This window comes from Elephas maximus, chromosome 3, assembly GCF_024166365.1.
Source record: "Elephas maximus indicus isolate mEleMax1 chromosome 3, mEleMax1 primary haplotype, whole genome shotgun sequence".
In the NCBI taxonomy this organism is placed as follows: domain Eukaryota; kingdom Metazoa; phylum Chordata; class Mammalia; order Proboscidea; family Elephantidae; genus Elephas; species Elephas maximus.
The window spans coordinates 22,178,660-22,200,074 of record NC_064821.1 but is presented as its reverse complement, the minus strand read 5'-3'; the positions used below and the strand labels follow the sequence as shown (position 1 = coordinate 22,200,074).

General features: G+C 38.0%; 1 protein-coding gene and 1 pseudogene across 1 annotated transcript; both read left to right on the top strand.

Moving 5' to 3' along the window:
* Nucleotides 1–21,415, top strand: part of LOC126074056 (olfactory receptor 7G2-like) — a 678,546-nt pseudogene that overhangs the window by 28,196 nt on the left and 628,935 nt on the right.
* LOC126071054 (olfactory receptor 7G3-like) lies at nt 67–21,319 on the top strand. The gene is made up of 2 exons (XM_049875356.1): nt 67–185; nt 20,368–21,319. Exons 1-2 carry the CDS (start codon nt 67–69, stop codon nt 21,317–21,319), a joined length of 1,071 nt encoding a protein of 356 aa, XP_049731313.1.

Below are 21,415 nucleotides of genomic sequence, written 5' to 3'. Positions count from 1 at the left end.
AGTCAGAATTGACTCAACAGCAATGGGTTTGGCTTTGGTTATTGTGAAGTGGGCCTGTGAATGTGCATGTCTGACAAGCTCATAGCTGATTTCACTGTGGACAGTCCAAGTATTACAGTTGAAGTGACACTGATCAAGAATGCAATTACCGTTGGGAACGCAGTAGGCACCATGTCTGGCATACCGTAAGTACTCAATGAAATTTAGCTAATACTGTATTCCATATATAGCCATCTATTCTTGGACCTTGCAATCTTTTTGCTTTCACACATTTTTTAGCATTTGCTTTAGCAGTTAGTTTTCCTCATCTTTATTTAAATATGTATCAGTGTTTTGAGTGAATCTAGTAATATAATCAAAGACACAATTATGGGTTTTGCAGGCTAAGATGAATTATGTTTCCCTGACAGTTAATTTGCTTTGATTCCTTCTCATTGATTACCTGCTAGCAATGAGTTTGACTTCTTTTTACCTCGTGTCACCCTTTCTGTTGTTTCTTATTCATTTCAGATGAAATCCACACATCAAATGTGCTTGAATAAAGCTAATAAGGCCACTGTAGTCTTTGAAGGACTCAACTGTATAGGGGAGGTGTTGGATGTGACACTATAGGGAAGCAAGGAGAAAGTTTGGTTTTATCGAGGATCTTTTTTGATCTAAGGAGATAATTCACAGTGAGAATGGATGACTCCCTGGAAAACTGAATGCCAGAGAGCCTTTTGTTCTCATCCTCACTGACTTCCATTATTTTCACCACCACTTCTGGGGACAGCTCTCGGACTGGCCTCCACGGCATTTGCTAGGGCAGAATTTCACCCAGTGATGGCCTTAGCCACCTGCAGCATCTTGGGTCTTTGTTAAATCTGCAGCTAGCTGCCCCTCATTCAAGGACCACTGACTCTGGACCCTGTGGATAGGCCCTTAGAGAAAACATGGTTAAAAAAACCCTTGTGAAATAGTGATGAGTTCTATATTCTGGAAACATATCTTTAATACTAGAATGTATTTAAAATATGATACATGAAAGATTACTTTTTGTGAAATGTAGCACACGTATAAAATTTGTGTAATTTAACTATTTTTCTTATAGAATATTCATATAATATGAACATATATGTCCACCACTTAAATGGAAAAATAACATTTACAGTCATCTAGAATCCTCCTGTAAGACTCTCAGTCTAATCATCCTCCCTCTTGCCAAGAAATAACCACTATCCTGAATTTTGTATTTAACATTTTCTTAGCTATTCCTTATATTGGGTTGAATCCTATGAAATTCCCAGCGTTTCACTCTTTTTGACATATAAAAGTACTGTTTTCATGTATTTCAACATAATAGTCTTACTACCTCTACATATATTCCTTTCTTCCACTTCATAAATGGAATCTATGGAAAACCCGCAGCTAACATTGTACTTAATGGACTGCATACTTTCCTTTTGGATCAGGAACAAAAAAAGGGTGTCCACTCATTCTATATCTATTCAACTTGCGGGGGAGGTTGTAGACAGGGCAATTATGCAAAAAAGGAAGAATAAGAAGAGGAAGAAGAAGAAGTAAAAGGCACCAACTTGGAAAGGAAGAAATAAAACTCCCTCTATTTGCAGATGACATAGAGAAAATCCTAAAGAATCTGCTAAAATCCTATTTGGACTAATATACACTCTCAGCAAGGTTGCAGGATACAAGATCAGTGTGCAAAAGCCAACTGAATTTTATATACTTGAAATAAACAATCCAAAAATTGAAACTAAGAGGAACGATTCACTTTGCAAAAGCATCAAGAAGAATACAATGAAATGCTTAGGGATAAATATAATAAAAGAAGTGTAAGACACATTTTTAAAAGTGCAAAATATTGTAGAAATAAATTTGAGAAGATCTAAATAATTAGAAAAAATACACAATATTCATGAATTGGAATGCTGCAAAAGGTCTCTTTAAAGCCCTGAAAAGCAAAGATGTCACTTTGAAGATTAAGGCATGCCTGTCCCAGACCATGGTGTTTTCAATTGCCTCATGTGCATGGGAAAGCTGGATAATGAATGATGAAGACCAAAGAATTGACGCCTTTGAGTTATGGTGTTAGTGGAGAATATACCGTGGACCGCAAAAAAATGAACAAATCTGTCTTGGAAAAAGTACAACCAGAATGCTCCTTGGAAGCAAGGATAGCAAGATTATGTCTCATCTATTTTGGACATGTTATCAGGTGGTATCAGTCCCTGGAGAAGGATGTCATGCTTGGTAAAGTGGAGGGTCAGCAAAAACGAGGATGACCCTCAACAAGATGAATTGACACAGTGGCTGCAACAATGAGTTCAAGCATAACAACGACTGTGAGGATGGTGCAGGACCATGCAGTGTTTAGTTCTGTAATTCATATGGTCACTATGAGTCGGAACTGACTTGATGGCACCTAACAACAACAACATGAAATACAGATGGCCTCTAGAGTGGGGACCCAGGATAGGGACTCCTTTTGTCTAGATCTAAGTGTATTACTGCCTCCAAATTATAAGATTAAATTTTAATGCTACCTAAAAGATTCTTTAAAAAGTGTTTTTTTTTAATTAAAAAAAAACCTAGTGGCATAGTGGTTAAGTGCTATGGCTGCTAACCAAAAGGTCGGCAGTTTGAATCCACCAGGTGCTCCTTGGAAACTCTACGTGGCCAAGAAATAATAGGTACCCAAATTAGAAAGAAAAACGTAAAGCTATTTATATTTGCAGGTGACATGAGAGATGATGTAGAGAAAATCTTAATCCGCTAAGACACTATTTGGACTAATAAATGCAAGGTTGTAAGATACAAGATCAATATACCAAAATCAATTTTATTTCTATATACTTGCAATGAATAATCTAAAAATGAAATTAAGCAAAAAATTCCATTTAGAAAAGCATCAAAAATTAAAGAATAAACTACTTAGGAATAAGTTTTAGAAAAGAAGTTTAAGACATGTATTGAAAAGTAAAAGCCATTGTTGACATAACTTTAAGATCTAAATAATTAGAAAAAATACATCATGTTCATGAGTTGGAAAAATTAGCATTTTTAAGATGGCAATATTCTCCAAACTGATCTACTGATTACACAATCCCTATAAGAATTCCCCCCACGTGTCTGTCAGTTTGTCGTACTGTGGGGGATTGTGTGTTGCTGTGATGCTGGAAGCTATGCCACTGGTATTCAGATACCAGCAGGGTCACCCATAGAGGACAGGTTTCAGCTGAGCTTCCAGACTAAGAAAGACTAGGAAGAAGAACCCAGCAGTCTACTCCTGAAAAGCATTAGCCAGTGAAAACCTTATGAATAGCAGCAGAACATTGTCTGATATAGTGCTGGAACATGAGCCTCCCAGGTTTGAAAGCACTCAAAAGATGACTGGGGAAGAGCTGCCTCCTCAAAGTAGAGTCGATCTTAATGATGTGGATGGAGTAAAACTTTCAGAACCTTCATTTGCTGATGTGGTACAATGCAAAATGAGAAGAAACAGCTGTAAACCTCCATTAATAATCGGAACCTGGAATGTACAAAGTATGAATCTAGGAAAATTGGAAATTGTCAAAAATGAAATGAAACACATAAACATCGATATTCTAGGCATTAGTGAGCTGAAATAGACTGGCATTGGCCATTTTCAATCGGACAATCATATGGTCTACTATGCTGGGAAAGACAACTCGAAGAGCATAGTGTTGCATTCATCGTCAAAAAGAACGTTTCAAGATCTATCCTGAAGTACAACGCTGTCAGTGATAGGATAATATTCATATGCCTACAAGGAATACCAGTTAATACAACTATTATTCAAATTTATACACCAACCACTAGGGCCAAAGATGAAGAAATAGAAGATTTTTATCAGCTGCTACAGTCTGAAATCGATCAAACATGCAATCAAGATGCATTGATAATTACTGGCAATTGGAATGAGAAAGTTGGAAACAAAGAAGAAGGATCAGTAGTTGGAAAATATGGCCTTGGTGATAGAAACAATGCCGGAGATCGAATGATAGAATTTTGCAAGACCAACGACTTCTTCATTGCAAATACCATCTTTCACCAACATAAACGGCGACTATACACATGGACTTCGCCAAATGGAACACACAGAAATCAAATTGACAACATCTGTGGAAAGAGATGATGGAAAAGAGCAATATCGTCAGTCAGAACAAGGCCAGGGGCCGACTGTGGAACAGACCATCAATAACTCATATGCAAGTTCAAGCTGAAACTGAAGAAAATCAGAGCAAGTCCATGAGAGCCAAAATATGACCTTGAGTGTATCCCACCTGAATTTAGAGACCATCTCAAGAATAGGTTTCACACGTTGAACACTAGTGACTGAAGACCAGATGAGTTGTGGAATGACATCGAGGACAGCATCCATGAAGAAAGCAAGAGGTCACTGAAAAGACAGGAAAGAAAGAAAAGACCAAGGTGGATGTCAGAGGAGACTCTGAAACTTGCTCTTGAGCATCGAGCAGCAAAAGCAAAAGGAAGAATTGATGAAGTAAAAGACCTGAACAGAAGATTTCAAAGGCTTCTCGAGAAGACAAAGTAAAGTATTATAATGACATGTGCAAAGAGCTGGAAGTAGAAAACCAAAAGGGAAGAACATGCTGGGTGTTTCTCAAGCTGAAAGAACTGAAGAAAAAAATTCAAGCCTCAAGTTGCAATAGTGAAGGATTCCATGGGGAAAATATTAAAAGACGCAGGAAGCATCAAAAGAAGATGGAAAGAATACACAGAGTCATTATACCAAAAAGAATTAGTTGATATTCAACCATTTGAAGAGGTGGCATATGATTAGGAACCGATGGTACTGAAGGAAGAAGTCCAGGCTGCTCTGAAGGCATCGGCGAAAAACAAAGCTTCAGGAATTGACGGAATATCAATTGAAATGTTTCAGCAAACAGATGCAGTGCTGGAGGTGCTCACTCATCTATGCCAGGAAATATGGAAGACAGCTTCCTGGCCAACTGACTGGAAGAGATCCATATTTATGCCTAGTCCCAAGAAAAGTGATTGAACTGAATGTGGAAATTATAGAACAATATCATTAATATCACATGCAAGCAAAATTTTGCTGAAGATCATTCAAAAACGGCTGCAGCAATATATCGACAGGAAACTGCTAGAAATTCAGACCGGTTTCAGAAGAGGACGTGGAACCAGGGATATCATTGCTGATGTCAGGTGGATCCTGGCTGAAAGCAGAGAATACCAGAAGGATGTTTCCCTTTGTTTTATTGACTATGCAAAGGCATTCAACTATGTGGATCATAAACTATGGATAACGCTGTGAAGAGTGGGAATTCCAGAATACTTAATGGTGCTCACAAGGAACCTTTACATAGATCAAGAGGCAGTTGTTCAGACAGAACAAGGGGATACAGATTGGTTTAAAGTCAGGAAAGTTGTGCCTCAGGGTTGTATTCTTTCACCATACCTATTTAATCTGTATGTTGAGCAAATAATCCGAGAAGCTGGACTATATAAAGAAGAACAGGGCATCAGGATTGGAGGAAGACTCATTAACAACCTGCATTATGCAAATGACACAACCTTGCTTGCTGAAAGTGAAGAGGACTTGAAGCACTTACTAATGAAGATCAAAGACCACAGCCTTCAGTATGGATTACACCACAACAGAAAGGAAACAAAAATCCTCACAACTGGACCAATGAGCAACATCATGATAAATGGAGAAAAGATTGAAGTTGCCAAGGATTTCATTTTACTTGGATCCACAATCAGCACCCATGGAAGCAGCAGTCAAGAAATCAAAAGATGCATTGCATTGGACAAATCTGCTGCAACGGACCTCTTCAAAATGTTGAAGACCAAAGATGTCACCTTGAAGACTAAGGTGTGACTGAACCAAGTCATGGTATTTTCAATCACATCATATGCATGGGAAAGCTGGATAATGAATAAGGAAGACCAAAGAAGAGTTGACGCCTTTGAATTGTGGCATTGATGAAGAATATTGAATATACCATGCACTGCCAAAAGAAGGTACAAATCTGTCTTGAAAGAAGTGCGGCCAGTGTGCTCCTTAGAGGCAAGGATGGCGAGACTGCATTTTGTATACTTTGGACTTGATGTCAGGAGGGATTAGTTTCTGGAGGGCATCATGCTTGGCAGAGTACAGGGTCAGTGGAAAAGAGGAAGACCCTCAATGAGGTGGATTGACACAGTGGCTGCAACAATGCACTCAAGCATAACAATGATTGTAAGGATGGCGCAGGACAGGGCAGTGTTTCGTTCTGTTGTGCATAGGGTCGATATGAGTCAGGACTGACTCGACGGCACCTAACAACAATAACAACATAAGAATTCCAGATTATTTATTTACACAAATTGACAAACTGATTCTAAAATTCGTATGGAATTACTAGGGACATAGGATAACCAAAGCAATCTTGAAAAAGAAGGACAAAGTAGGAGAACTCACACTTCTTGATTTCAAACTTACTACAAAGCAACAGTAATCAAGATAATGTGCTACTAGTGCAAGAATAGACATATAGATCAATAGATTAGAATTGAAAGTTTAGAAATTAACCCATATATATACAATCTATATATATATATACACACACATGTACGTAGAACTCATCTCAACAAAGGTGCCAAGATCATCCAATGGGGAAAGAATAGTCTTTTTGATAAATGGTGCTAGGACAAATGGATAAAACCACATGCAAAATGATAAAATAGGATGATTACCTCAAATGAGATTTAAAAAAAAAACTCAAAGTGAATCAAGGGCCTGAATGTAAGAACTAAAACTGTGAAATGCTTAGAAAACACACGGACAAATCTTGACCTTGGATTTGGCAAAAGATTCTTAAATGTAGACCAAAAGCACATGCAACCAAGGTATGAGGTCCCCCTGTCTCTCTGCTTGCTTCTCTGTTTTATATCCCAAAAGAAACATGCTCAAGACACAATCCAATCCGTAGATTTGAGTTCTGCCTCGTCAACGCAACTGCCGCCCATCCTGCCTCGTTAACATCATAGAGGCAGGATTTACAACACATAAGAAAATCACATCAGATGTCAAAACTGTGGACAATCATATAATACCGGGAATCATGGCCCATCTAAATTGATACACACATTTTTGGGGGGACACAATTGAATCCATGACAGTTGTTAAAAAATTAGAATCTATTCAGAGGAAACTTTCTGCTCAGATAGTGGTATTTGAAATTACCAATGAGAAGTTTTAAATCCATATTGTGACCCAGAAATTAGCTATGAATTGTGTATATTACGTGCAAACATTGTAATGGGATAGATTTAGGAAATACTATTGGAATCATTATTCCCTTTTCTTGAGCACGCAGAATATGACCCAGCTGGACCTGGACACACAAGAACTCACAAGGGCACATCAACTGGGCCCTGAGTTAAAAAGACAATAGTTAAGACAACGTTGGAAAATATCTTTTAGGGATCCTTTCACATAAACCAATCAAACAGAACACAAAAGACTTTCCACTCTTTTTTTTTCTATTAGCATTTAGTGAATAGAAAATTGGTTGGACCAATGAAGACCCTCTGACTGTCATTACTGAAACCTGTACCAATGATTGTAGATCACATTTTCTAGCTAATTCCTGAAAAGAAGAAGCTTTTCCAATGGTTTTGACCATTTGTAATGTTAATATATACTGATGACTCTGTAATGTTCCTTGGACTCTGGCAGACATAGCTTTAGGAGCATGCTTCCCCGTTTTCCCATTCTTCCCTATTCTGTAATATTTCCTTGGACTCAGATAGACATGAGTCTAGCAACATCCTTGTTTGTTTTCCCTTCTTTCCTATTCTGCAATATTTCCTTGGATCTGGGTAGACATGAGCTCTGGCAGCATGCTTGTCCACTTCCCGCTCTTGCCTTTTTGAATATATGCTGAATAAAACTTTCATTTTGCTTTATTAAACTTTGTGATGTTTTTACCCTACAACAGGTTATATATGGTTTTATTGCAGAAAAAAAATATAAACACTTTTACTTTTATCATACACCTTTTTTAAAGCACTGTATAGATTCTTAATGTAAACATAGTATCATGTTTCATGTATATTACATCCTGTATAGGTACAGATTTAAAAGTAATATAAATTGTAATATAAATATAATTTAATATATATTTTATGTTGAAATATAAATTTAAAAATGAATTGCAAAATGTGCAACAGTCGCAAATATTGAGTTTGCTGTGAGTACCACTGCAATGCCTTTTGGAACATGAAGAGAATACACAACAATACTGAGAAAAGAAACTTCATAAAAACTAAACATTAATGCTATCTGAGGAGAAGGATTTGATAAATTAGCTAATTTGTGTTTTTCTGATTAAGTACTTCCTCCATTCAAATTCAACCTGCTTTCTGGAGCTTAATCTCTCACTGATGTCATCAGCATCACAACCCATAGAGCTTCATGGCATTTAGATGTACTCACCTTTGTCTCAATGATTTAGGCCAAAAATGATGAAATATTCTTGCTGGGGCCCTGCATGGTATTGTAAATCTCAAGAGTGGAAGTTCAAGGTTATGAGTCATACAAGATTATAAGTGTTGGAAGTGCTCAAGGCTCATGTATTCTTTAATAAATCTATTTTTTGAATCTTTATGAAATATACAGAGCTTCTAGAGTGGGGCCAGGGTAGGGATTCCTTTTGCTTAAATCTAAATTTATTGTTGTTGTTGCTGGGTGCCACTGAGTTGATTCCAACTCATAGCGACCCTATGCACAACAGAACGAAGCACTGCCCGGTTCTGAGCCATCCTTATAATCGTTGTTATGCTTGAGCTCATTGTTGCAGCCACTGAGTCAATCCACCTCATTGAGGGTCTTCTTCATTTCCTCTGACTGTGTACTCTGCCAAGCATGATGTCCTTCTCCAGGGACTGATCCCTTCTGACAACATTTCCAAAGTATATAAGACACAGTCTCGCCATCCTTGCCTCTAAGGAGCATTTTGGCTGTTCTTCTAAGACAGATTTATTCATTCTTTTGGCAGTCCATGGTGTATTCAATATTCTTTGCCAACGCAATTCAAAGGCATGAATTCTTTTTTGGTCTTCCTTCTTCACTGCCCAGCTTTCACATGCATATGATGCGATTGAAAATACTATGGCTTGGGTCAGGCACACCTTAGTCTTCAAGGTGACATCTTTGCTCTTCAACACTTTAAAGAGGTCCTTTGCAGCAGATTTGTCCAATGCAACGCGTCTTTTGATTTCTTGACTGCTGCTTCCATGGGTGTTGATTGTGGATCCAAGTAAAATGAAATCCTTGACAACTTCAATCTTTTCTCTGCTTATCATGATATTGCTCATTGGTCCAGTTGTGAGGATTTTTGTTTCCTTTCTGTTGAGGTGTAATCCATACTGAAGGCTGTGGTCTTTGATCTTCATTAGTAAGTGCTTCAAGTCCTCTTCACTTTCAGCAAGCAAGGTTGTGTCATCTGCATAATGCAGGTTGTTAAAGACTCTTCCTCCAATCCTGATGTCCCATTCTTCTTCATATAGTCCAGCTTCTCGGATTATTTGCTCAGCATACAGATTGAGTAGGTATGGTGAAAGAATACAACCCTGATGCACACCTTTCCTGACTTTAAGCCGATCAGTATCCCCTTGTTCTGTTTGAACAACTGACTCTTGATCTATGTAAGGGTTCCGCATGAGCACAATTAAGCGTTCTGGGATTCCCATTCTTTGCAATGTTATCCATAATATGTTATGATACACACATATTATTAATGATATTGTTCTATAATTTCCACATTTGGTTGAATCACCTTTCTTGGGAATAGGCATAAATATGGATCTCTTCCAGTCAGTTGGCCAGGAAGCTGTCTTCCATATTTCTTGGCATAGACGAGCGAGCACCTCCAGCACTGCATCTGTTTGTTGAAACATCTCAATTGATATTCCATCAATTCCTGGAGCCTTGTTTTTCGCCAATGCTTTCAGAGCAGCTTGGACTTCTTCCTTCAATACCATCAGTTCCTGATCATATGCCACCTCTTGAAATGGTTGAATATCGACTAATTCTTTTTGGTATAATCACTCTATGTATCCCTTCCATCTTGTTTTGATGCTTACTGTGTCATTTAATATTTTCCCCATAGAATCCTTCACTATTGGAGCTTGAGGCTTGAATTTTTTCTTCGGTTCTTTCAGCTTGAGAAACCCCAAGTGTGTTCTTCCCTTTTGGTTTTCCATCTCCGGGTCTTTGCACATGTCATTATAAGACTTTACTTTTTACCCATCACTAGCTTAAGACAAAAACATTACTATCACCATAGATTCCACTGGAACAGGCATCTAATCACATTACCCTCCCCATTCCCAGTGACAACTGTTACCAGGAATTCTGTATTTATATATATATTTTGATGTTTTTCTATTAGGTTATATTCTATGAAATTTCTATCATTTGATTTTTTTTTTTTTTGCTTTACAATCTGTCATTTTCAAAGTATTCAATAGACTATATCACTGCTGTATGAATCCCTAGATGACTTATGAAAAAACGTGCCTCTTTTTTTTTTAGGGAACATATTAAAAGTTTAATTGTAACGGATAAATTTGGGGTCTTGATTGTTTTTCTCACCATTGTGCTTCTCAAGTTCAATCCTATTGTTGGGTGTAGCACTAATTCATTTATTTTCAATGCTGTATACTTTTATATTAAGCATGGAAAATTAAAGAAAAAAAGCCTCTTCTCTGATGTCACTGAGACTGTTTTGAGATAGTTTTTTGCTATTGTGAATGAAATTGTTTCAGTATTTTTGTACACGTCCCTGGTGCAAATTAGCAAGAGTTTTATATTTGGGATGATGTTTTTGGGTATTGAGGAGGGTCTCTTCACCTCCCTGTAGTTTCAAAGAGTTTTCCTAAGTGATTGAATCAATTAAAATTCCCATTAGAAGTCTCTGCTGTTTTGCATCTTCACCAAAATATTTTCATTTTTTGTGACTATTTAGTGGGTATAAACTACTGTTGTTGTTGTTAGGTGCCGTTGAGTTCATTCCGACTCATAGTGACCCTATTCACAACAGAACGAAACACTGCCCAGTCCTGCGCCATCCTCAAAATCGCTGTTATGCTCGAGCCCATTGTCGCAGCCACTGTGTCAATACACCTCGTTGAGGGTCTTCCTCTTTTCCACTGACCCTGTACTTTGCCAAGCATGATGTCCTTCTCCAGAGCATGATCCCTTCTGACAACATGTCCAAAGTATGTAAGATGCAGTCTTGCCATCCTTGCCTCTAAGGAGCATTCTGGTTGTACTTCTTCCAAGACAGATTTATTCGTTCTTCTGGCAGTCCATGGTATATTCAATATTCTTCGTTGATGCCACAATTCAAAGCCATCAATTCTTCTTCGGTCTTCCTTATTCATTGTCCAGCTTTCACATGCATATCATGTGATTGAAAATACTATGGCTTGGGTCAGGCACACCTTACTCTTCAAGGTGACATCTTTGCTCTTCAACACTTTAAAGAGGTCCTTTGCAGCAGATTTGCCCAGTGCAATTCGTCTTTTGATTTCTTGACTGCTGCTTCCATGGCTGTTGATTGTGGATCCAAGTAAAACGAAATCCTTGGCAACTTCAATCTTTTCTCTGTTTATCATGATGTTACTAATTGGTCCAGTTGTGAGGATTTTTGTTTTCTTTCTGTTGAAGTGCAATCCATACTGAAGGCTGTGGTCTTTGATCTTCATTAGTAAGTGCTTCAAGTCCTCTTCACTTTCAGCAAGCAAGGTTGTGTCATCTGCATAACGCAGGTTGTTAATGAGTCTTCCTCCAATCCTGATGCCCGATTCTGACTGGAAGAGATCTACGTTTATACCTATTCCCAAGAAAGATGATCCAACAAATGTGGAAATTATTGAACAATATCATTAGTATCACACAAAAGCAAAATTTTGCTGAAGATCATTCAAAAATGGTTGCAGTAGTATATGCACAGGGAACTGCCAGAAATTCAGGCCAGTTTCAGAAGAGGACGTGGAACCAGGGATATCATTGCTGATGTCGGATGGACCCTGGCTAAAAGCAGAGAATACCAGAAGGATGTTTACCTGTGTTTTATTGACTATGCAAAGGCATTCGACTGTGTGGATCATAACAAATTATGGATAACATTGCATAGAATGGGAATTCCGGAACACTTAATAGTGGAGGAATCTTTCCATAGATCAAGAGGCAGTTGTTTGAACAGAACAAGGGGATACTGGTTTAAAGTCAGGAAAGGTGTGCACCAGGGTTGTATTCTTTCACCATAACTATTCAAAAAACTATTGTTACATAATTTTAATATATATTACGAGATTGAGAGCTCTTTCACATGCTAATATTTATTATGAGATTGAGAGCTCTTTTGGGAAGTATATGTTTATGGTATTTCTAGTGAGCTCTTTGTTTTTATTAAATAATGGATCCATTTTCTGTAACACCACTTCATACATTAACTCTCCATTTATATGTTGATCTTTTTGAGAGGGCTCTATTTTCAAACCAAGAGACCTGTTTTATCTATCCCCGTATCAGAATTGCTGGTCTTAATTATGGTAGCATACCAGTCAGAAAAAAATAAGTTTGCTGTCTTAAGGAACACACCCCAAATAACTGTTAGTTTACAACCACCAAGTTACACTGTATGACAGTGACTGGTTATCTGATCATCTGTAATCTACTTCAACATTATTGATAACGAAATGTGCTAAACTCAACCCACTGTGGAAAAGAAACGTATATTGCAGCTACTACTTTGACATTGGGAAAAGTTGGTAGTAAAACTTTAAAAAAGGGAATAAAATATCTGTTACATGTTCAGTCCATATTGATTCCTCAAAGTATTTTAGAAAATGCTGAATATAATGTGTAGAAACCAGATAAAACTTCAATGAGCAATATATACAGAAATAGTTGTTAGTATTTGCATTTTTAGGATACATTTGATATATTATCACTTGTATTTCTATTAGGAATTCATATCACTACATAAATACACTATATTTTTTAGCTTAAATGTGGTGTCAGTCTTCCCAATGTTGTAGTTAGCATAGCGATTACTTTCAATGTATATAATGGAACAAGACTAGCATCAGTTACAAATGGAGGTGTGTCCATGTGTGTGAGGTACTTGAGATGGATGTGAAAAGAAGGAGGTGGAGGGAACAGGAAGTGATGCATACCAGCGCATCGTCCTGGCCTCTCAGAATGAAGGAGTCAGCCAAAGTGATGCTCTTGCTCCTTTTAGACTTGCTCCATAAGGATTTGCAAGCAAGTTTGACTAATGAGGAGCTTTGGATATTGAACCCTCAAGGGCCACAGAGACTACAAATAGTCTGCCTGTGACCACCCACTCAGCAGCTGGCCCAGGTCAGTAGGCAGCACACCTGGACCTCCTCCCAGGGGCCATCACTTTCCACAGGATCCTACCTGGTCCTTCCCCTGTCTTCTGTGCTCCCTCAATACAGAACTTCCATTTTTATCCTTCAACCTTCAAGGGAGAACTGAATGTCATTCCTTAGTGATGACACCCAGGTAATCTGGTATCCTCTAGTTTATCTTTTGCAAATAGGGAGAGGTGGTTGTCTATGAGCCTATTTGGGGCAGCAGTGAGTTAAGTACAGGTAGAAGAGGAGCCGAATGGAATCATCTGTGAGGTCCCTGCCTAACTGTTCATCATCTTCTTGACATAATTCCTTGTACTTTTGCACAAGTACTTCAGCAGCTCTCAGTCTCCCAATCACCTACTCTGACCCTGAAGTTGGAGAGATTTTTTTTTTTTCATCCTCAAAAAACTGTCCTTGCTCAATTTTTATGAATGTTTTAGAATTCTCTAAAATATTCTCTTATTTATTTGGCAGGGGGCTGGGGCATATGGTCAGCTTCTCCAAATCTTTCAGTTCCTTGGCCTTGACACACTTTAGTAGGGGGGATCTTTGGTCTTGACCTGATTACAGTGATACGAGGACTCAGAAAGTAGACGGAGAACCAGGGAGACTGCACTAACTACATCCCAAGTGAACCAGTGTTCTCTTAAATATTTTAAATGTAGCACAGCACAGAGTAATAGGGCAAACACCCATGTATCAATGTTTCCAGAATTAAAAGATGCTGATATTTTGCCATTAAAGTTCTTCTTGTAAAGTAACAAAATAATGCGCATGAGTAAGACACATCCTTTATATTTCCTTTCATTTCTCTTCTTCCTTTCCTAAAAGACAACCATGGTCTTGAATTTCATTGGTCTCCGGTGCATTTTAAACTGTGTGTGTGTGTGTGTGTGTGTGTGTGTGTGTACCACAATAAAAATGCCCATCAGCTAGAGAAAGGATAAATTGTGATATAAACAAAGAATGGAATATCTTAAGGTAGCTGGAGTTAATGAACCAAAACAAAGTATACCAAGACTGATAAATCATTAAATGTATCATTTTAAGAAGCAATTACTGTATATAAAAGTATCAAAGCAAAACTAAAATATTATTTATGGATAGAATCATAATAGAGGTATTGGAAACACAGGAGATTAACACATGCAAATTCTGTGTTAGTTTTCCTGAAAGAGGGAAAAACATTGAGAATGTGAGAAATAAGGGAGTATTTCAAGTAAGTACACATTATTTTATTAAAAAAAAAAAAAGTGTGGCAACATATTTTTTAAAATAATATGTTATTGTGTTTTTGCTGAAGATTTACACGGTGGTTTAGGTTCCCATTCAATAATTTCTACAGAAATTATACAGTGACGTTGGTTTTAATTTGACGGTGGAGCGTGGTGAAAAAACAGGCATTTATTGGTTTTCTCCATACTACTCAGATCCTTGAAATGTTTCAGAATAAAAAGTGTAAATTTATATGTACGTCACTTTAAAACTTATTTAAATTTTTCCTTACTATAGATGTCATTTTAGACAAGGTACTTTTCTCTTTTGGGTTTTCATTATTTGTGTTGATACATCTAAAAAGGTGTACTTTATTCATTTTAATTTCTATACGTTTTATATCATTAGAAATGAACACTGATATCATTCATATGCAGTTGGATTCTTTCTTTCCCATGCTTTTTTACATGAGGAAGAGTCCCAGGAGAGTTTTAGCATATCTATTCCTCCCTAAAATTTGTAGTTATCTTGCTAGGGATGTTTTTTCTCTCTTTATACTTCTTTTATTTTGGTGCACCAATTACTCGCTTTTATAATGAACCATCAGGTTGTGCCCATGCAGAACAAAACACAACAGGAAATACTGAGAGGGTGTCATATGCTGAACATCTTGTTTGAGGGTTTTACCTGTTCATTTTTCATCCTTGTAAAATTCCTGTAAGGTTTTGTGATGGTTCCCACTATACACTGAGGTAATGGAAGATTCTCAAAGAGTTCTAGAAATATTCTTGTTGATAAAGCAAGTGCTAGAGACTGGATGAAAGTCGGGTCTGTCAGAGTCCAAATATTACACCAATTAATTGATGCTGTTAAGGTTGCTTGTTGTCAGGACCCCAAGCTTAAGGTCAGACCCTCCTGTCAAGCTGCCTGGATATTTGTGTTGAGGGGGCAGAGTTTGTTTGCCTAGTACCATTAAGATACAAAAATAAGATTCCTAATGAGTTGTTCACCCTAGAAACAGGCACTTTCACGACTTTTTCTAGAGCATCCGTTCATTAGAAAAATGGGAAAATGCATCGAGATTGTAGTCAATCAACTCTTACCTGGTTTCAGGGATCCAGGTATTTTCAGAAGGCTCATTTTAACATCAGAAATGGAAGTGTCCTAGAGTTTAACTAGGTACACAACCTCAGGATTCTCATAAGAGCCAGTGCCCATGTTTCCTACCCAAGGTTTGATGTGGCCCAGCCAGAAACAGAAGGAAAGAAGTGCCAAAATTCCACGACTGATTTTCAATATTTCTTTTCATAACACCTGCTGCTTATACTATGGAGACTATGAGTCAAAACATAAAAGGAAGAGGGGATGAACGAAGCTACGGAGCAGTGAGGGATTATTCCAATCCTCTGGCATAAAATGGAAGAGAGGACGAGAAGGACAGATCACAGTGGGCTATCTGAAAAGAGAGGAAGAAGACAATAAATTTAGAAGTAAAAACCTATTAATAAGAGATTAATTATTCCATATGAAATTTGAAATTCTGTGGTTTCTTTTTCCATTGATTTACATGTAAAAATGTGAGTGGCAGTTAAACAGAAAAGAGTGTATATGTGTTTATTTCATACATTGCTGCATTTGAGAAGGTAAGGAATTACTAAAAAATAAGTTCCGTTATTGTATTCAATTATTGTGATGGTCTTAAATAGTACTTCACACTCACCAGATGCCAGGCTCCTTGCTAAGCAACTTGTATTGATTAAATTTTTTAAGTCCTACAACTATATAAGTATTTAATGTGTCCTCTTATACTTTACTCAGTGTCTTTTTTCTCCTTTAAGGTGACTTGGCAATCATTCTTTTTCTACTACCATTGAGACCCTCTGTAAGAAGCCTAGATGGTTGTATTGATAGAGCATGTCTTTCTTATTCTCAATTCTGCTTGTTGTTCTTTTTGTTAGGTACTAGCGAGTCAGTTCTGACTCATAGTGACCCTATGTATAACAGAACAAAACACTGCCTGGTCCTGCACCATCCTCATGATCCTTGTTATGCTTAAGCCCATTGTTGCAGCCACTGTGTCAATCCATCTTGTTGACAGTGTTCCTAGTTTTTGCTGACTCTCTACGTTACCAAGCATCATGTTCTTCTCCAGGGCCTGGAGATAACATGTTCAATGGATCTGAGACAAATTCTCACATACCTTGCTTCTAAGGACCATTCTGGCTCTACTCGCTCTGAGACAGATTTGTTCGTTCTTCTGTAGGTCCATGGTATTGTAAATATTCTTTGCCGACACCATAATTCAAATGCATCAATTCTTCTTTAATCTTCCTTATTTTTTGTCCATCTTTCCCATGTGTATGAGACCATTGAAAATACCTTAGCATGAATCAGGTGCATTTTAATCCTCAAAGTGATATCTTTCATTTTTGACTTTAAACACCAGTGACTGAAGACCAGATGAGTTGTGGATGACATCAAAACGTCATACATTACAAAAGCACAGGGCCGTTAAAAAGATAGGAAAGAAATAAAAGATCAAAATGGATGTCAGAAGAGACTCTGAATCTTGCCCTTGAACACAGAGTAGCTAAAGCAAATGGAAGAAATGTTGAAGTAAAAGAGCTGAACAGAAGATTGCAAAGGTGAGCTTAAAGTATTATAATGAAATTATAAAGTATTATAAAAATTAAAGTATTATAATGAAATGTACAAAGACCTGGAAATACAAAACCAAAAGGGAAGAACATGCTTGGCATTTTTCAAGCTGAAAGGACTGAAGAAAGAATTCAAATCTTGAGTTGCAGTTCTGAAGAATTCTATGGGCAAAATATTGAACAATACAGGAAGCATCAAAAGAAGATGGAAGGAATACACAGAGTTACTACACCAAAAAAAAAAAAAAAAAAAAGATCTGTGTTCAGCCATTTCAGGAGGTATCATATGATGACAACCAGTTGTATTGAAGGAAGAAGTCCAGGCTGCATGGAAGTCATTGGTGAAAAACAAGTCTTCAGAAATTGATGGAATACCAATTGAGATATTTCAACTAACAGATTTAATGCTGAAAGTGGTCACTCGTCTATGCCAAGAAATTTGGAAGACAGCTACCTGGACAACTGACTGGAAGAGATCCATATTTGTGCCCATTGTGAAGAAAGGTGATTCAACGGAATACAGAAATCATTGAACAATTTCATTAATATCACAAGTAAGTAAAATTTTGCTGAAGATAATTCAGAAGAGGATGCAGAACAAAGGAGAGGATGTGATATGAGGGATATCATTGCAGATGTTAGATGGGTATTGGCTAAAAGCAGAGAATACCAGAAAGATGTTTACCTGTGTTTGATTTACTATGCAAAGACATTCAATTGTGTGTATCATAACAAATTATGGATAACATTGAGAAAGATTAAAATTCCAGAACAGTCAAGTGTGCTCATGCAGAGCCTGTACATAGGCTGAGAGGCAGTTGTTCAAACAGAACAAGGGGACACAGCATAGTTTAAAATCAGGAATAGTGTGTGTCAGAGTTGTATCTTTTCACCATGCTAATTCAGCATGTATGCTGAGGCAATAATCTTAGAGGCTGGACTTTATGAAGAAGAACAGGGTATCAGGACTGGAGGAAGATTCATTAACAACCTGCAATGTGCAGATGACTCAGGTTTGCTTCCTGAAAATTAAAAGAGCTTGAAGCATTTGCAGATGAAGATCAAAGATTACAGCCTTCATCACCATGGATTACACTTAAATATAAAGAAAATGGAAATCTCACAACTCAGACATTAAGCAACATCATGATAAAGGGAGAAAATATTGAAGTTGTCAAGGATTTCATTTTACTGAGATCTACAATCAACGCCCACGGAAGCAGCAGGCAGGAAATCAGATGGCGTATTGCATTGGGCAAATCTGCTGCCAAAGACCTCTTTAAATTGTGAAAAAGCAAAGAGATCAGAATTCTGCTTAGGACACACTAACAAATTGTTGCTTTTTTTTTCTCCAGTTTTTGAAAAGCATGTATTTTCTTTTTCCCCCCATTCCTCTGTTTTGGGGGAAAAAAAGATGTACTACATATCACCTTGGTGCCCTTATGATGCAGTGATTAAGAGCTCTGTTGCTAACTGAAAGGTTGGCAGTTCCAATCTGCCAGCTTCTCCACCGGGGGATGATGTGGCAGTCTGTTTTTGCAAAGATTTCAGCCTTGGAAACTCTATACAGCAGTGTAACTCTGTTCTGTAGGGATGCTATGAGTTGGAATCACCTAGTGGCAATGGGTATATATCATTTATGGGAATAAAGTTTCCATCTTCAAATAATTGGAAGAAAAGAGTCTCATTGCCATAATTGGATAACAGCATGAACTTTCATATAGCACACTCTATCTTGACCTCAGCTCCTGACTGTGGGTCTTGTTTTGATGCTGTCACTACCTACGTGGTCAAAGTTTAGGTGACTTTGAATACCACGGAAAGCAACTGGGTTTTAATTCAGCTGGAACTTTTCAAGTGGCAAGTGATGGAATCTGTAGCAAATCCTAAAAATGGCTTGGAATTGCTAGAGCTCAGTAAGTGTTAGTAGTGGTAATGGCAGCAGTTTTTGACAATTTTGACATTTATTATTATCAATTCTGATGATACAACTATTAATTAGAACAATAACAACAAGGGATAAGAACCTAAATGATGGGACATTCCAATGGAAATAGAAAATTGAAAGGACAAATTTTGAGGAAAAAATGAAAATGAAGAAGCTTGATTGAGTCGAGGGCTTGAACTCCTCCCCAAGTCCCTCTGCAGAGCCTGGTGAGCCAGGTCCCCATCTCCTCATGAAGTGCACCACATCTTTTCCTCCCTGCAGATGAGTTGATTGTACATGAACCACAATGGTTGACGTTCTAGAAGAGTGGACCTCAAAGTATAGTCCCAGGCCATCAGCAATAGCACTTGAGAATTTGTTAGAAAGAACTATTTTAGAGCCTTAGACCCCAAATTCTGAAGCCAATAGTCTGAGTGTGGGGACTCAACAAGTCCTTCAACTGATTCTGACAAAAAGCAGTTTGAGAACCATTGTTCTAAAACACGGATGTAGAGTTTGTTTTTCTGCTAGCTCGAAGGCTTGGGAAAATTCCCAAGGAAAAAGCTATGTATTTTTTTCTCTTTTATTCCTATTACGTGGCACAGTGTGGATAAAGAATAGATATTCTATAAACACATAAATACTACCTATGTGGTCAGAGAGTTGAAGACTTTTAAAGCAAGGAGCACTAGTGTCATAGTGTCTAAGAGTTTGGCTGCTTAACAAAAGATCAGCAGTTCAAATCTACCAGCTGCTCATTGGAAACCCTAGGAGGCAGTTCTACTTTGTCTTACAGGGTTCCTATGAGTCTGATTTGACTCAAGGCACAGAACAACAACAAGAAAAAAAAATCAAGGAGGCTATTTGGGTCTTTATTCAGGTGGATATTTTGGGGGAGATATGGTGCAGTGGTATGGTAATGGATAAGAGAAAAAGCAGAAGGAGGGGGGAAGGGAGGGTGGGAGAAAGACAGATGAAGGAATAGAAAGAGGGGGAAGGAGAAGGAGAGAGACAGAGAGTAGAAAGATTTGTAGTATTCACTTCATTTCACAATACAGATGCGAGAATTTCTTTGAAATAAGCAACCCTTTTAGATCTCTTTCCTATCACTTCCATCATCAGACTCATCAACAACGTGACATCAGAAAACCAAACTGGTGTAGCAGCATTCTCCCTCCTGGGGCTCTCAGAGGATTCAGAACTGCAGCCCTTCCTCTTCGGACTATTCCTGATCATGTACCTCGTCACTGTTTTGGGGAACCTACTCGTTATCCTGGCCATCAGCTCAGACTCCCACCTCCACACCCCCATGTATTTTTTCCTCTCCAACCTGTCCTTCACTGACATCTGTTTCAGCACCACCACGGTCCCCAAGATGCTGATGAACATCCAGACACAGAGCAAATCCATCAGTTACACAGGCTGCCTCACCCAGGTTTGCTTTGTCATGATGTTTGCAGGCATGGAAAATTTTCTCCTTGCAGCAATGGCTTATGACCGCTATATGGCCATTTGCCAACCACTGAGGTACACAGTCATCATGAACTCTCACCTCTGTGGTCTGCTGATTCTCCTCTCCTTGTTCATTAGTTTGATGGATGCTCTGCTCCACAGTCTGATGATACTAAGGCTGTCCTTCTGCACAGACAGGGAAATCCCTCACTTCTTCTGTGATCTTGCTCAGGTCATCAAACTTGCCTGCTCCAATACTCTTGTCAATAACATCCTGGTATATTTACTAACTAGTATACTGGGTGGTGTTCCTCTCCTTGGGATTATTTGCTCTTATATTAAAATTATTTCTTCCATTCTGAGAATACCATCAGCTGGTGGAATGTATAAAGCTTTCTCCACCTGTGGGTCTCACCTGTCAGTGGTTTTCTTATTCTATGGGACAGCTTTTGGTGTGTACATTAGTTCTGCAGTTACTCATTTTTCCAAAAAGACAGCAGTAGCCTCAGTGATGTACACTGTGGTCCCTCCAGTGATGAACCCATTTATCTACAGCCTGAGGAACAGGGACATGAAGGGAGCCTTGAAGAAACTCCTGTGGAGAACATTTTCTTTTTCATGATTGTGTTATCTGCTTTAGGTTTGGGCTTCTAGAATGAGTCATAGTGAAAGAATACTGGGTGAATCAGAATGTTAGAACCTTCTAGTAACAAGTTTT